Source organism: Pristiophorus japonicus, unplaced genomic scaffold (assembly GCF_044704955.1).
Source record: "Pristiophorus japonicus isolate sPriJap1 unplaced genomic scaffold, sPriJap1.hap1 HAP1_SCAFFOLD_666, whole genome shotgun sequence".
NCBI lineage: Eukaryota > Metazoa > Chordata > Chondrichthyes > Pristiophoridae > Pristiophorus > Pristiophorus japonicus.
The window spans coordinates 95,812-113,881 of NW_027254579.1; the positions used below are offsets into that span (position 1 = coordinate 95,812).

The following is an 18,070-nucleotide window of genomic DNA, read 5'->3' on the forward strand; positions in this document are numbered from 1 at the left end:
CAGACTGAGAGTCCTGGGTCAGACTGGGACCAGACTGAGAGTCCGGGATCAGACTGGGACCAGACTGAGAGTCCGGGATCAGACTGGGACCAGACTGAGAGTCCGGGATCAGACTGGGACCAGACTGAGAGTCCGGGATCAGACTGGGACCAGACTGAGAGTCCGGGATCAGACTGAGAGTCCGCGATCAGATTGGGATCAGACTGAGAGTCCGGGATCAGATTGAGATCGGACTGAGAGTTCAGGAACAGATTGGGATCAGACTGAGAGTCGGGGAATAGATTGTGTTCCGACTGGGGACTGATAGTCCGGGATCAGACTGGGATCAGACTGAGAGTCTGGGATCAGACAGGGATTGGGACTGAGATTCTTGGATCAGACTGGGATTAGACTGAGAGGCCGGGATCAGACTGGGATCAGACTGAGGGTCCAGGATCAGACTGGGATCACATTGAGAGTCCGGGTTCAGACTGGGATCACATTGAGAGTCTGGAGCAAACTGGGTTCAGACTGAGAGTCTGGGATCAGACTGGGAGTGGGGCTGAGAGTCTGGAATCAGACTGAGAGTCCGGGATTAGACTGGGATCAGACTGCGAGTCCGGGATCAGACTGAGAGGCCGGGTTCAGACTGGGATCAGGGCTGATAATCTGGGATCAGACTGGGATCGGACTGAGAGTCCTGGATCAGACTGGGATCAGACTGTGTGTCCGGGATGAGTCTGGCATCAGACTGAGAGTCCGGAATCAGACTGGGATCGAACTGAGAGTCCTGGATCAGACTGGGATCAGAGTGAGAGTCAAGGATCAGACTGGGATCGGACTGAAATTCCGGGATCAGACTGGGATCAGACTGAGAGTCTGGGATCAGACAGGGATTGGACTGAGATTCTTGGATCAGACTGGGATCGGACTGAGAGTCCTGGATCAGACTGGGATTGGACTGAGTGTCCAGGATCAGACTGGGATCAGACTGAGAGGCCGGGATCAGACTGAGAGTTCGCGATCAGACTGGGACCAGACTGTGAGTCCGGGATCAGACTGGGACCAGACTGAGAGTCCGCGATCAGACTGGGACCAGACTGAGAGTCCGGGATCAGACTGGGACCAGACTGAGAGTCCGCGATCAGACTGGGACCAGACTGTGAGTCCGCGATCAGACTGGGACCAGACTGAGAGTCCGGGATCAGACTGGAACCAGACTGAGAGTCCGCGATCAGACTGAGATTCCGCGATCAGACTGGGACCAGACTGAGAGTGCGGGATCAGACTGGGATCAGACTGAGAGTCCGGGATCAAACTGGGATCAGACTGAGAGTCCGCGATCAGACTTGGATCAGACTGAGAGTCCAGGATCAGACTGGGATCGGACTAAGAGTCCGGGATCAGACTGGGATCGGACTGAGAGTCCTGGATCAGACTGGGATCGGACTGAGAGTCAAGGATCAGGCTGTGATCGGACTGAAATTCCGGGATCAGACTGGGATCAGACTGAGAGTCCTGGATCAGACTGTGATTGGATTGAGTGTCCGGGATAGACTGGGATTGGACTGAGAGTCCGGGATAGACTGGGACCAGACCGAGAGTCCGGGATCAGACTGGGAGTGGGACTGAGCGTCCGGGATCAGACTGGGAGTGGGACTGAGAATCTGGGATCAGACTGAGAGTCTGGGATCAGACTGAGAGACCGGGATCAGACTGGGATCAGACTGAGATTCCGGGAAAAGACTGGGGTCAGGCTGAGATTCTGGAATCAGAGTGGGATCAGACTGAGAGTGCGGGATCAGACTGGGATTAGACTGAGAGTCCGGGATCAGACTGGGATCAGACTGAGAGTCCGGGATCAGACTGGGATCAGGCTGAGAGTCTGGGATCAGACTGGGGTCAGACTGAGATTCCGGGATCAGAATGGGAACAGACTGAGAGTTCGGGATCAGACTGGGACCAGATTGAGAGTCCGGGATCAGACTGGGACCAGACTGAGAGTCCGGGATCAGACTGGGATTGGACTGAGTGTGCAGGATCAGACTGGGATTGGACTGAGAGACCGGGATCAGACTAGGATCAGACCGAGAGTTCGGGATCAGACTGAGAGTACGGGATCAGACTGGGAGGGGGACTGAGAGTCTGGGATCAGACTGAGAGTTCAGGATCAGACTGGGATCAGTCTGAGAGTCAGCAATCAGATTGGGATCAGACTGAGAGTCCGGGATCAGACTGAGAGTCCGTGATCAGATTGGGATCACACTGAGAGTCCAGGTCCGGACTGGGATCAGACCGAGAGTCCAGGATCAGTCTGGGAGTGGAACTGAGAGTCCAGGATCAGTCTTGGATCAGACTGAGTGTCCGGGCTCAGACTGGGATCAGACTGAGAGTCGGGAATCAAACTGGGATCAGAGTGAGATTCCGGGATCAGACTGGGATCAGACTGAGGGCCCGGGATCAGTCTGGAATCGGACTGAGAGTCCGGGATCAGACTGGGATTGGACTGAGTGTCCAGGATCAGACTGGGATCAGACTGAGAGGCCGGGATCAGACTGGGATCAGACTGAGGGTCCAGGATCAGACTGGGATCACATTGAGAGTCCGAGTTCAGACTGGGATCACATTGAGAGTCTGGAGCAAACTGGGTTCAGACTGAGAGTCTGGGATCAGACTGGGAGTGGGACTAAGAGTCTGGAATCAGACTGAGAGTCCGGGATCAGACTGAGAGGCCGGGTTCAGACTGGGATCAGGGCTGATAATCTGGGATCAGACTGGGATCAGACTGAGTGTACAGAATCAGACTGGGATCAGACTGAGAGTCCGGGTTCAGACTGATATTCAGGGATCAGGTTCGGATAAGACTGAGAGTCCGGGATCAGATTGGGATTAGACCGAGAGTCCGGGATCAGACTGGGAGTGGGACTGAGCGTCCGGGATCAGACTGGGAGTGGGACTGAGAATCTGGGATCGGGACTGAGAGTCTGGGATCAGACTGAGAGACCTGGATCAGACTGAGATTCCGGGAAAAGACTGGGGTCAGGCTGAGATTCTGGAATCAGAGTGGGATCAGACCGAGAGTTCGGGCTCAGACTGAGAGTACGGGATCAGACTGGGAGGGGGACTGAGAGTCTGGGATAAGGCTGGGATCAGACTGAGAGTTCAGGATCAGACTGGGATCAGTCTGAGAGTCCACGATCAGATTGGGATCAGACTGAGAGTCCGGGATCAGATTGGGATCGGACTGAGAGTCCAGGAACAGATTGGGATCAGACTGAGAGTCGGGGAATAGATTGGGTTCCGACTGGGGACTGATAGTCCGGGATCAGACTGGGATCAGCCTGAGAGTCCAGGAACAGATTGGGATCAGACTGAGAGTCGGAGATCAGATTGGGATCAGACTGAGAGTCCGGGAACAGACTGGGAGTCCAGGTTCAGACTGGGATCAGACTGAGAGTCCGAGTTCAGGTTGGGATCTGACTGAGGGTTCAGGATCAGACTGGGATCAGACTGAGAGACCGGGATCAGATTGGGATCAGACTGAGAGTCCGGGATCAGACTGGGATCAAACTGAGAGTCCGGGATCAGACTGGGATCGAACTGAGAGTCCAGGATCAGACTGGGATCAGACTAAGAGTCCAGGTTCAGACTGGGATCAGACTGAGAGGCCGGGATCAGACTGGGATCAGACTGAGAGGCCGGGATCAGACTGGGATCAGACTGAGAGGCCGGGATCAGACTGGGATCAGACTGAGGGTCCAGGATCAGACTGGGATCACATTGAGAGTCCGGGTTCAGACTGGGATCACATTGAGAGTCGGGAGCAAACTGGGTTCAGACTGAGAGTCTGGGATCAGACTGGGAATGGGACTGAGAGTCTGGAATCAGACTGAGAGTCCGGGTTCAGACTGGGATCAGGGCTGATAATTTGGGATCAGACTGGGATCAGACTGAGTGTACAGAATCAGACTGGGATCAGACTGAGAGTCCGGGCTCAGACTGGCATCGGACTGATATTCCGGGATCAGGTTCGGATAAGACTGAGAGTCCGGGATCAGATTGGGATCAGACCGAGAGTCCGGTATCAGACTGGGAGTGGGACTGAGCGTCCGGGATCAGACTGGGAGTGGGACTGAGAATCTGGGATCAGACTGAGAGTCTGGGATCAGACTGAGAGACCGGGATCAGACTGAGAGACCGGGATCAGACTGGGATCAGACTGAGATTGCGGGAAAAGACTGGGGTCAGGCTGAGATTCTGGAATCAGAGTGGGATCAGACTTAGAGTCCACTATCAGATTGGGATCTGATTGAGAGTCCGGGATCAGACTGGGACCAGACTGAGAGTCCGGTATCAGACTGGGAGTCCGGGATCAGACTGGGATCAGACTGAGAGTGCGGGATCAGACTGAGAATCCGGAATCAGACTGGGATCAGACTGAGAGTCCGGGATCAGACTGGGATCGGGGCTGATAATCTGGGATCAGACTGAGACTGCGTGATCAGACTGAGAATCCGGGATCAGACTGGGATCAGACTGAGAGTCCGGGCTCAGACTGGGATCAGACTGAGAGTGCGGGATCAGACTGAGATTCCGGGCTCAGACTGGGATCAGACTGAATGTACAGAATCAGACTGGGATCAGACTGAGAGTGCGGGATCAGACTGGGATCAGACTGAGTGTACAGAATCAGACTGGGATCAGACTGAGAGTCCGGGTTCAGACTGGCATCGGACTGATATTTAGGGATCAGGTTCGGATAAGATTGAGAGTCCGGGATCAGATTGGGATCAGACCGAGAGTCCGGGATCAGACTGGGAGTGGGACTGAGTGTCCGGGATCAGACTGGGACCAGACTGAGAATCTGGGATTGGGACTGAGAGTCTGGGATCAGACTGAGAGACCTGGATCAGACTGAGATTCCGGGAAAAGACTGGGGTCAGGCTGAGAGTCCACGATCAGATTGGGATCAGACTGAGAGTCCGGGATCAGATTGGGATCGGACTGAGAGTCCAGGAACAGATTGGGATCAGACTGAGAGTCGGGGAATAGATTGGGTTCCGACTGGGGACTGATAGTCCGGGATCAGACTGGGATCAGCCTGAGAGTCCAGGAACAGATTGGGATCAGACTGAGAGTCGGAGATCAGATTGGGATCAGACTGAGAGTCCGGGAACAGACTGGGAGTCCAGGTTCAGACTGGGATCAGACTGAGAGTCCGAGTTCAGGTTGGGATCTGACTGAGGGTTCAGGATCAGACTGGGATCAGACTGAGAGACCGGGATCAGATTGGGATCAGACTGAGAGTCCGGGATCAGACTGGGATCAGACTGAGAGTCCAGGATCAGACTGGGATCAGACTGAGAGTCCAGGATCAGACTGGGATCAAACTGAGAGTCCGGGATCAGACTGGGATTGAACTGAGAGTCCAGGATCAGACTGGGATCAGACTGAGGGTCTTGGATCAGACTGGGATCAGACTAAGAGTCCGGGTTCAGACTGGGATCAGACTGAGAGGCCGGGATCAGACTGGGATCAGACTGAGAGGCCGGGATCAGACTGGGATCAGACTGAGAGGCCGGGATCAGACTGGGATCAGACTGAGGGTCCAGGATCAGACTGGGATCACATTGAGAGTCCGGGTTCAGACTGGGATCACATTGAGAGTCGGGAGTAAACTGGGTTCAGACTGAGAGTCTGGGATCAGACTGGGAATGGGACTGAGAGTCTGGAATCAGACTGAGAGTCCGGGTTCAGACTGGGATCAGGGCTGATAATCTGGGATCAGACTGGGATCAGACTGAGTGTACAGAATCAGACTGGGATCAGACTGAGAGTCCGGGCTCAGACTGGAATCGGACTGATATTCCGGGATCAGGTTCGGATAAGACTGAGAGTCCGGGATCAGATTGGGATCAGACCGAGAGTCTGGGATCAGACTGGGAGTGGGACTGAGCGTCCGGGATCAGACTGGGAGTGGGACTGAGAATCTGGGATCAGACTGAGAGTGCGGGATCAGACTGAGAATCCGGAATCAGACTGGGATCAGACTGAGAGTCCGGGATCAGACTGGGATCGGGGCTGATAATCTGGGATCAGACTGAGACTGCGTGATCAGACTGAGAACAGACTGAGAGTGCGGGATCAGACTGGGATCAGACTGAGAGTGCGGGATCAGACTGAGAGTCCGGGCTCAGACTGGGATCAGACTGAGAGTGCGAGATCAGACTGGGATCAGACTGAGAGTCCGGGATCAGACTGAGAGTCCGGGCTCAGACTGGGATCAGACTGAGAGTGCGGGATCAGACTGGGATCAGACTGAGAGTGCGAGATCAGACTGGGATCAGACTGAGAGTGCGGGATCAGACTGAGAGTCCGGGCTCAGACTGGGATCAGACTGAGAGTGCGGGATCAGACTGAGAGTCCGGGCTCAGACTGGGATCAGACTGAGAGTGCGGGATCAGACTGGGATCAGACTGAATGTACAGAATCAGACTGGGATCAGACTGAGAGTGCGGGATCAGACTGAGAGTCCGGGCTCAGACTGGGATCAGACTGAGTGTACAGAATCAGACTGGGATCAGACTGAGAGTGCGGGATCAGACTGGGATCAGACTGAGAGTGCGAGATCAGACTGGGATCAGACTGAATGTACAGAATCAGACTGGGATCAGACTGAGAGTGCGGGATCTGACTGGGATCAGACTGAGAGTGCGAGATCAGATTGCGATCAGACTGATCCACAGCCAGATCGGGAATGGAAGACCAGCAGGAAGAGCAGTGCAAGGAAGATAGTGCAGGGGTCCCCTGCGGTCATCCCCCTGCAAAACAGATACACCGCTTTGAGTACTGTTGAGGGGGATGACTCATCAGGGGAGGGCAGCAGCAGCCAAGTTCATGGCACCGTGGCTGGCTCTGCTGCACAGGAGTGCAGGAAAAAGAGTGGGAGAGTGTTGGAGCGGATTTTTGGACATATACTTGATTGTATACGGGACCAAACATTTGTTTTATTTTCCCCTTTCATGAATTTTGTAAGGAACAATACTGATGCATTATGCTTATATAAAAAAACAGTTAAACTTCAAGGTATGCTGGCCTTGAGTTATGGAGATAGGAAAGTGAGATAATGAACACTGAAGAGTTATGTGCTGGGTATGTTTGTTTATACCGGTGCCAAAAGCCTGCACTTGTTTATACTGCCCTGTCACAATGCAGGATGGTTAATATCAAAAGCTTAGCCTTCAATAGTAAAAGCTTTGTAGTGCTAAAGCATGTGTTGTAAAGTGACGTAATTTGTAAGATAAAAGAACTTCACTGCAGATACCAATTTGAGAAGATGGTTCAGAGACAGGAGTCTTTAACACTTCTCCCAAAGCTTTGTCTCCGATTTAATAAACCTCTCTTTATATATTATACAGTCTCAGAAATATTTTTCCACAACAAAATGGCGTAGTCGGCAGGATACTGTCTGATCAGACGTGATCACTTAAGACAGTATCTGGAATCTGGTGTTAGAGACTGAAAAGAGAGGTGTCCGGGCACGATGGGATAGTGTATAAGATACGAGTAAACAGATAGCGGGAAGAGGCTGACTAACCAGTTTGAGTTGTCCCTTTAGTAAATACGGTCGGTGCGGAAGGGACCTGATCACTCCAACCTAGAGCCGAAAACTCCGGTGGTAAGAAAACACACTAGCTTTGTTGCAAAGACAAAGGGTCCCCACAGAGTAATCGTGGCCGTGAGTATTACAGAAACAAAGGGAAACGTCCGAGACTGGCGAACATGGAAGGTAAGGAAGGGAATGTAAAACGCAGGCTGCCCGGGTCATTAATTAATTCCTATCATTAATTGTAACTTGCGTAATTTCGTAATGCCAAAAAAAAAGCTGATAGTGACTATCTTAAGTGACATATGGATCCAGACATAAGCTTTGTTGAATGAAGAGAGACTTTTGTGAGTGTCTATTTTGAATGAAGAGAGTACTCGAGTGATTTTGACTGTGGAATGAATGAAAGCCTGCTTGGGAAGGTGTGGAGTTGCCTGCCTGTTTTAGCTCCACCCACTCTTTCCAAACAGAGTGAAATGTTTTTTTTTAACCCTTCGTAGTGTTGTCCTGTATGTGGGAAGTTTAAGAAACTGTGAACCTTATGGTATGACATTTTAAGTTAGAAACAAAGGTGTGGATATATTCGGATGATAAGTTACGGAGCTAGGAAATGCACAAAGGATAGGTTTGTTGAGTAAAAGATAAAAATACATGGTCCCGGTAGTAAAAAAAAAAAATTTGACACGCTCACTTACTTGTCGAAAGAAAACATGCAATTGGGTGGAAAGACATAAATTTAGTCCAGGAATGAGATAAAGAATGCCTTTTAAAACGCTCCCATTTTCCTTTGTGTAAAACCTTGACACGAAAGCTTCAAGCTCAGTAAAAAAAAAAAATATCTTCAGGGATCAGGTCAAACTCCTGGGCGAGTGGTGAGCTATCTGTGAAGGTGTAAAAGGGACTTTTGAAAAAGGCTAAAACAGTAAGCTTTAGCAGTTTAGAAAATTGTAAAAACAATATGCCAGCTGATGGGCATAAAACAAAAATTCCACATCCCCGACCAGCCACAGAGTTCTGGGATGATAGAGCGCATGAACCGTACCTTGAAGAACGCCCTGGCAAAGGCCATGCAAACATCAGGAAAAACGTGGACAGAAGTATTACCCATTATATTGATGAAGTTAAGAGCCCCGACAAACCAGACAACCGGATTAACCCCTTATGAACTAATGACAGGAAGGGCGATGCAATTACCAGAGAACATCATAACAGGGGGGGCGATGTAGGCCCATTAAAAGACAAAATAAAACGGTATGTTTTGGAACTAAGTACTCAATTAAAAGGGATGCGTAAATTAGTGAGGGACAATCAGGAAGAAAGAGACGCGGAAACAGAGCTTACAAAGCTCCCTGAAGTCCCGTTGGCGGGAAGTCGCGTTATGGTAAGGGTCCTCCCGGGAAAACCGGGGTTTGCCCCAAAAATGAATAGGACCATATGAGGTTATAATCAGCGGGGACACTTGTTCCTGCATCGATGTTAAAGGGAACGGAAAATGGAAGCACTGGACCCAGCTTCAGGTTTTTGAACCAGCCGTTTAGCACACATATTAGTTGTTGTTGTTTGTCTATTTACAGATTGACAGCGAGAGATTCTTCAAGCAAGCCATACGGCCATGTTGCCTTTGACTATTTGTTAATTATAGAGTAATAAGATGAAACGAGATATTGCGATCGGTGCGATTATCATAGTTCATGTTAGGTCCGGCCTGCTAGCTACACCGAAACGAGAGTTACACGTGAATACCTTTTTGTACATGTCTTATGTTTATGCGCAAAATGAGAACTTTTCTAGTTGCTGGGTATGTTCGCACATCCCCATACATAGCAAAGGAGGCATCCCTTTGAGTGCAATCTCTCTTAACATCTCGGAAGTAGCGGAGTGGGTAATGCGACAAAACGGTACAGGGGAAGTAAATGATACTTGGAACCAGAGTGGGAATAAAGAAACATGGAGATCGGGGGGTTACCTTTTGGATGCATTGACGGATGGTACCAGCCGGAATACAACAGGTCGGTACGACCCCCGTTCCTGGTTTTGACCAACACCTCAGGAGTTGGAAGGCCCACCGCTGACATTTGTTTCACTAGAGACCTGGCTGGTGAGGAAACAGGTTTTGTAGCAGGATATAGCAATTGTACGCAATACTTTAACCTCACCAGGTGGAACATAACAGCCAGCAAAACAACAAACCAGGGGTTCTTTGAAATAGAGGGTTTGAAGAATCAGACACATAGCCAGGACTGGGACCCTAAGATTAGGTGGCGATGGGGGGCTGAGAGAGAGATTGGGATCGAATCTAACAGCTTACAATGGCACTTATTTTGTGTGCGGGCATAAGGCCTACCCCTGGTTGCCTCAGGACTGGAGGGGGTCCTGTTATTTGGGATATGTGGTCCCTTTTGTCAGACGGGAACGTACTTTAGCAGAAGTACAGACACCAGGTCGACTAAGACGAGCTCTTACCCCGGTAGAGAGGCTATTTGGGGTCATGATGCTCCCATTCGGGATAGGACGCACCATGGATGAATTACGTAACCTAGAGAGGGTACTGGAACAGATAGTTAACAACACTACTGAAGAAATGGAGGGCATAACGGCTGAAATGGTAGCCATGCGCACAATGGTACTCCAGAACCGAATGGCCCTAGATACTAGCACAAAGTGGGGGCACATGTGCCTTAATTGGAGCTGAATGTTGCACTTACATTCCCGATAATTCAGAAAACATAACCAACCTCGCTGATCACATAAGAAGGGAGGTAAAGAAGTTATCCATGACAGCAGGAGGATCTGGCTGGTTTGACTGGCTGTTAGGGGGATCCTGGGGGTCCTATCTTATGCATGGAGTAATTATTGTGGTTGTAATAATAATTACTTGCTGTCTGATTATCGGGTGTTTTAATATCTGCTGTAAAGTTATGATGGCTCGACTGATGCCAGTAGCCAGTGTAATCGCCGAAGAAGAAGCACACCTGATGGAAATACCTGAAGACACCAAGGATGAAGAAACAGACGACGATGACACCGACCACTATCTTTGAAGGGTAGCCTAGAGCTACAGGCAAGGTGGACATACGGAACATCAGGGAAATAACATACCCCAAAGGACGAATATATGACACCATGCTACTATCATTGTGGTCATCTGGATTCCGTGAACATCCTCCAGGACCAAAAGGGGGAATATTGTTGGAGCGGATTTTTGGACATATACTTGACTAGTATACGGGACCAAACATTTGTTTTATTTTCCCCTTTAATGAATTTTGCAAGGAACAATACTGATGCATTATGCTTATATAAAAAAAGTTAAACTTCAAGGTATGCTGGCCTTGAGTTATGGAGATAGGAAAGTGAGATAATGAATACTGGAGAGTTGAGTGCTGGGTATGTTTGCTTATACCGGTGCCAAAAGCCTGCACTTGTTTATACTGCCCTGTCACAATGCAGGATGGTTAATATCAAAAGCTTAGTCTTCGATAGTTATAGCTTTGTAGTGCGAAAGCATGTGTTGTAAAGTGACGTAATTTGTAAGATAAAAGAACTTCACTGCAGATACCAATTTGAGAAGATGGTTCAAAGACAGGAGTCTTTAACACTTCTCCCAAAGCTTTGTCTCCGATTTAATAAACCTCTCTTTATATATTATACAGTCTCGGAAATATTTTTCCACAACAGAGAGCGATAGTGATAGGGGATTCAATTGTAAGGGGAATAGATAGGCGTTTCTGCGGCCGCAACCGAGACTCCAGGATGGTATGTTGCCTCCCTGGTGCAAGGGTCAAGGATGTCTCGGAGCGGGTGCAGGACATTCTGAAAAGGGAGGGTGAACAGCCAGTTGTCGTGGTGCACATTGGTACCAACGATATAGGTAAAAAAAGGGATGAGGTCCTATGAGACGAATTTAAGGAGCTAGAAGCTAAATTAAAATGTAGTACCTCAAATCTCGGGATTGCTACCAGTGCCACGTGCTAGTCAGAGTAGGAATCGCAGGATAGCTCAGATGAATACGTGGCTTGAGCAGTGGTGCAGCAGGGAGGGATTCAAATTCCTGGGGCATTGGAACCGGTTCTGGGGGAGGTGGGACCAGTACAAACTGGACGGTCTGCACCTGGGCAGGACCGGAACCAATGTCCGAGGGGGAGTGTTTGCTGGTGCTGTTGGGGAGGAGTTAAACTAATATGGCAGGGGGATGGGAACCAATGCAGGGAGACAGAGGGAAACAAAAAGGAGACAAAAGCAAAAGACAGAAAGGAGATGAGTAAAAGTGGAGGGCAGAGAAACCCAAGGCAAAAAACAAAAAGGGCCACTGAATATAAAGGGGCTGCAGGAGGGGTCAAAACTAAAAATCATGGTTTAAAAACTAGTATTAAAACACTGTACCTAAACGCACGCAGCATTCGAAATAAAGTAAATGAGTTGACGTCACAAATCATTACAAATGGGTATGATTTGGTGGCCATTACAGAAACATGGTTGCAGGGTGGTCAAGACTGGGAATTAAACATACAGGGGTATCTGACGATTCTGAAAGATAGACAAGAAGGGAAAGGAGGTGGGGTAGCTCTGTTAATAAAGGATGATATCAGGGCAGTTGTGAGAGATGATATTGGCTCTAATGAACAAAATGTTGAATCATTGTGGGTTGAGATTAGAGATAGTAAGGGGAAAAAGTCACTGGTGGGCGTAGTTTATAGGCCCCCAAATAATAACTTCACGGTGGGGCGGACAATAATCAAGGGAATAATGGAGGCATGTGAAAAAGGAACGGCAGTAGTCATGGGGGATTTTAACCTACATATCGATTGGTCAACTCAAATCGCATGGGGTAGCCTGGAGAAGGAATTCATAGAATGCATACGGGATTGTTTCTTAGAACAGTATGTTACAGAACTTACAAGGGAGCAAGCTATCTTAGATCTGGTCCTGTGTAATGAGACAGGAATAATAAACTATCTCCTAGTAAAAGATCCTCTTGGAATGAGTGATCACAGTATGGTTGAATTTGTAATACAGATTGAGGGTGAGGAAGTAGTGTCTCAAACGAGCGTACTATGCTTAAACAAAGGGGACTATAGTGGGATGAGGGCAGAGTTGGCTAAAGTAGACTGGAAACACAGACTAAACAGTGGCACAATTGAGGAACAGTGGAGGACTTTTAAGGAGCTCTTTCATAGTGCTCAACAAAAATATATTCCAGTGAAAAAGAAAGGCGGTAAGAGAAGGGATAACCAGCCGTGGATAACCAAGGAAATAAAGGAGAGTATCAAATTAAAAACCAATGCGTATAAGGTGCCCAAGGTTAGTGGGAAACTAGAAGATTGGGAAAATTTTAAACAACAGCAAAGAATGACTAAGAAAGCAATAAAGAAAGGAAAGATAGATTACGAAGGTAAACTTGCGCAAAACATAAAAACACATAGTAAAAGCTTTTACAGATATATAAAACGGAAAAGAGTGACTAAAGTAAAGGTTGGTCCCTTAGAAGATGAGAAGGGGGATTTAATAATGGGAAATGTGGAAATGGCTGAGACCTTAAACAATTATTTTGCTTCGGTCTTCACGGTGGAAGACACAAAAACCATGCCAAAAATTGCTGGTCACAGGAATGTGGGAAGGGAGGACCTTGAGACAATCACTATCACTAGGTGGGTAGTGCTGGACAGGCTAATGGGACTCAAGGTAGACAAGTCCCCTGGTCCTGATGAAATGCATCCCAGGGTATTAAAAGAGATGGCGGAAGTTATAGCAGATGCATTCGTTATAATCTACCAAAATTCTCTGGACTCTGGGGAGATACCATCGGATTGGAAAGCAGCTAATGTAACACCTTTGTTTAAAAAAGGGGGCAGACAAAAGGCAGGTAACTATAGGCCGGTTAGTTTAACATCTGTAATGGGGAAAATACTTGAAGCTATCATTAAGGAAGAAATAGCGGGACATCTAGATAGGAATAGTGCAATCAAGCAGACGCAACATGGATTCATGAAGGAGAAATCATGTTTAACTAATTTACTGGAATTCTTTGAGGATACAACGAGCATGGTGGATAGAGGTGTACCGATGGATGTGGTGTATTTAGATTTCCAAAAGGCATTCGATAAGGTGCCACACAAAAGGTTACTGCAGAAGATAAAGGTACGCGGAGTCAGAGGAAATGTATGAGCATGGATAGAGAATTGGCTGGCTAACAGAAAGCAGAGAGTCGGGATAAATGGGTCCTTTTCGGGTTGGAAATCGGTGGTTAGTGGTGTGCCACAGGGATCGGTGCTGGGACCACAACTGTTTACAATATACATAGATGACCTGGAAGAGGGGACAGAGTGTAGTGTAACAAAATATGCAGATGACACAAAGATTAGTGGGAAAGTGGGTTGTGTAGAGGACTCAGAGAGGCTGCAAAGAGATTTAGATAGGTTAAGCGAATGGGCTAAGGTTTGGCAGATGGAATACAATGTCGGAAAGTGTGAGGTCATCCACCTTGGGAAAATAAACAGTAAAAGGGAATATTATTTGAATGGGGAGAAATTACAACATGCTGCGATGCAGAGGGACCTGGGGGTCCTTGTGCATGAATCCCAAAAAGTTAGTTTGCAGGTGCAGCAGGTAATCAGGAAGGCGAATGGAATGTTGGCCTTCATTGCGAGAGGGATGGAGTACAAAAGCAGGGAGGTCCTGCTGCAACTGTACAGGGTATTGGTGAGGCCGCACCTGGAGTACTGCGTACAGTTTTGGTCACCTTACTTAAGGAAGGATATACTGGCCTTGGAGGGGGTACAGAGACGATTCACTCGGCTGATTCCGGAGATGAGGGGGTTACCTTATGATGATAGATTGAGTAGACTGGGTCTTTACTCGTTGGAGTTCAGAAGGATGAGGGGTGATCTTATAGAAACATTTAAAATAATGAAAGGGATAGACAAGATAGAGGCAGAGAGGTTGTTTCCACTGGTCGGGGAGACTAGAACTAGGGGGCACAGCCTCAAAATACGGGGGAGCCAATTTAAAACCGAGTTGAGAAGGAATTTCTTCTCCCAGAGAGTTGTGAATCTGTGGAATTCTCTGCCCAAGGAAGCAGTTGAGGCTAGCTCATTGAATGTATTCAAGTCACAGATAGATAGATTTTTAACCAATAAGGAAATTAAGGGTTACGGGGAGCGGGCGGGTAAGTGGAGCTGAGTCCACGGCCAGATCAGCCATGATCTTATTGAATGGCGGAGCAGGCTCGAGGGGCTAGATGGCCTACTCTTGTTCCTAATTCTTATGTTCTTATGTTTTATGTTCTGAGAGTCCGGGATCAGACTGAGTGTACAGAATCAGACTGGGGTCAGACTGATAGTCCGGGATCAGATTGGGATCAGACTGGGAGTCTGGGATCAGACTGATAGTCCGGGATCAGATTGGGATCAGACTGGGAGTCTGGGATCAGACTGAGAGTCTGGGATCAGACTGAGATTCCGAGAAAAGACTGGGATCAGACTGAGATGCCGGGAAAAGACTGGGGTCAGGCTGAGATTCTGGAATCAGAGTGGGATCAGACTGAGAGACCGGGATCAGGCTGGGATCAGATTGAGAGTCCGGGATCAGACTGAGAATCGGGTATCAGACTGGGATCAGGCTGGGATCAGACCGAGAGTCCGGGATCAGACTGGGATCAGCGCGGAGACACCTTACAATATGATAGATTGATGCGCGTTTTTGACCATGAGTGGTCCCTGGGCAATGTGACACACTCAGTTTGAGGCCAGTGTCAGGGCTGTCCTGGGACAGCTTGGCCCGTGGACCGGTGAGCTGGGGTACACAGGTCTCCAACACTGCAGCCCAGATGTTCTCAGGGCCCTGAGCCATCGCCATGTCCAGTGCACTCAGCCACCTCTCAACATCACCTTGAGTGAATCGAATTGGATGGACGCTGACATCTGGGATGGAGGGGACCTGGGAAGGTGTGCAGTAGGTTCACCCACTCAGCCTGGTCTCCGGTGCCCATGTGCCGGGTTCCGACGTGTTTGAGTTATTGATAGAATCATACAATGATACAGCATCAAAGGAGGCCATTCTGCCCGTCCTGTCTGTGCCAGCTCTTTGAAAGAATGATCCAATTAGTCCCACTCCCTCTGCCATTTGCCCATCAAGGCTATTTTCAGCTACAGAGTCCATTCCCTTTTCAAAGTTTTTGTTGAAGCTCCCCTTCCCGGCCACATTCCAGAGATTATTGCAGCAATTACCAGGAGAATTCTTTCCAACCTGTTCACCTGTTCTGTTACTGAGAATAGACAGTAAAAACATTGAAATGTTGATTCGATGAGCTGGTGACACGCGATATTAACTGATGATTCTCCTGAATATATAGTGCACGGATCTCCCTGCAGGAAGACAGGTGATACTGCTCTTTACATTCGCCTATTTGCATTGAAAATGTTCGGTAATTAATTTCTATTTTCTCAGTATTATTATAAGCAATGCTATTAAATCGCTTTTGATGAACGTTCCCTCAGTTCGCTAAGTCCCCTGCATGTATGTCGGAATCATGTCTTACACTCAGCTTCTCCTCCTGCAAGGAGCACATCAATTGTCAACTGTTTTATTTATTAAATATATTTCTATCCAAACACTGCTGTCTCATTTCTCTGGGCTCCAAATGTTGAACCACAGAACATTGCCAAAGGCTGCGAAATGAAGTAAACTTGTCACAAAGCAATCCCTCCTGGAGTGCCAGGGGTCCCAGACCCTTCCCCACTTTCCCTTTGTCCCCGGGTTCGACATTATTCTACCCTCAGGACCATCACATTACCTGAAGTGGCTGCATTATTTACAAGGATATCCAGCCGTTTCTCCTCCGCCTTAATCCGTTGGCTGAACTCCCGCACCGATTCCATGGAGCTGGTGTCCAGAAGACGCAGGTGAACCTTACTGTTCCCTGACTTGAGCCGGATCGCGTGCTTCGCTCTCTGTCCTCGCGCCAAATTCCGGCAGGCCAAGATCACACGGGCATTTCTCTGGGCAAAGTCCAGGGCAATGGACCTCCCGATCCCTGGACACAGAAACAAGGTTCACCACAATGAAGCTTCACAATACAGCGGGACGTGAACCCACGGCCTTCTGACTCAGGACTGGTGCAAACATTAGTAAAGTGACGACACTTCAATAAGTACTTCATTGACTGTAAAGTGCTTCGGGAGGATGTGATAGGCGCGATATAAAGGAAATCTTTCTTCGTTATGAAATCTCACAGCTCAGAAAGTCAATCGGTCCAACCTGTCTGTGCTGGCTATTTAAAGGGCAGTCGTGGTCAGTACAGACCCGCCTTTCTCTCCTGACTGTCCCCGTCCTCCAGTACCTGTACATTCCCCACCCTCCAGTACCTGTACATTCCCCACCCTCCAGTACCTGTACATTCCCCGTCCTCCAGTACCTGTACATTCCCCGCCCTCCAGTACCTGTACATTCCTCACCCTCCAGTACCTGTACATTCCCCACCCTCCAGTACCTGTACATTCCCCACCCTCCAGTACCTGTACATTCCCCACCCTCCAGTACCTGTACATTCCCCACCCTCCAGTACCTGTACATTCCTCACCCTCCAGTACCTGTACATTCCCCGTCCTCCAGTACCTGTACATTCCTCACCCTCCAGTACCTGTACATTCCCCACCCTCCAGTACCTGTACATTCCTCACCCTCCAGTACCTGTACATTCCCCACTCTCCAGTACCTGGACATTCCCCGCCCTCCAGTACCTGTACATTCCCCACCCTCCAGTACCTGTACATTCCTCACCCTCCAGTACCTGTACATTCCCCACTCTCCAGTACCTGTACATTCCCCACCCTCCAGTACCTGTACATTCCACACCCTCCAGTACCTGTACATTCCCCACCCTCCAGTACCTGTACATTCCCCGTCCTCCAGTACTTGTACATTCCCCACCCTCCAGTACATGTACATTCCTCACCCTCCAGTACCTGTACATTCCCCGCCCTCCAGTACCTGTACATTCCCCACCCTCCAGTACCTGTACATTCCCCACCCTCCAGTACCTGTACATTCCCCGCCCTCCAGTACCTGTACATTCCTCACCCTCCAGTACCTGTACATTCCCCACCCTCCAGTACCTGTACATTCCTCACCCTCCAGTACCTGCACATTCCCCACTCTCCAGTACCTGGACATTCCCCGCCCTCCAGTACCTGTACATTCCCCACCCTCCAGTACCTGTACATTCCTCACCCTCCAGTACCTGTACATTCCCCACTCTCCAGTACCTGTACATTCCCCACACTCCAGTACCTGTACATTCCCCACCCTCCAGTACCTGGACATTCCCCGCCCTCCAGTACCTGTACATTCCCCACCCTCCAGTACCTGTACATTCCACACCCTCCAGTACCTGTACATTCCCCACCCTCCAGTACCTGTACATTCCCCGTCCTCCAGTACCTGTACATTCCCCACCCTCCAGTACCTGTACATTCCTCGCCCTCCAGT

General features: G+C 49.1%; 1 protein-coding gene across 1 annotated transcript in view; it reads right to left on the minus strand.

Annotated features, from left to right (window-relative positions):
* The window catches only part of LOC139255987 (retinol dehydrogenase 13-like), a gene marked incomplete at its 3' end in the record, with an annotated part of 169,864 nt that overhangs the window by 70,398 nt on the left and 81,396 nt on the right, over nt 1-18,070 (minus strand). The window contains exon 2 of the mRNA XM_070874071.1: nt 16,377-16,616. Within this exon, the coding sequence (XP_070730172.1) occupies nt 16,377-16,616 (240 nt within the window). The remainder of the gene's footprint in view (nt 1-16,376; nt 16,617-18,070) is intronic.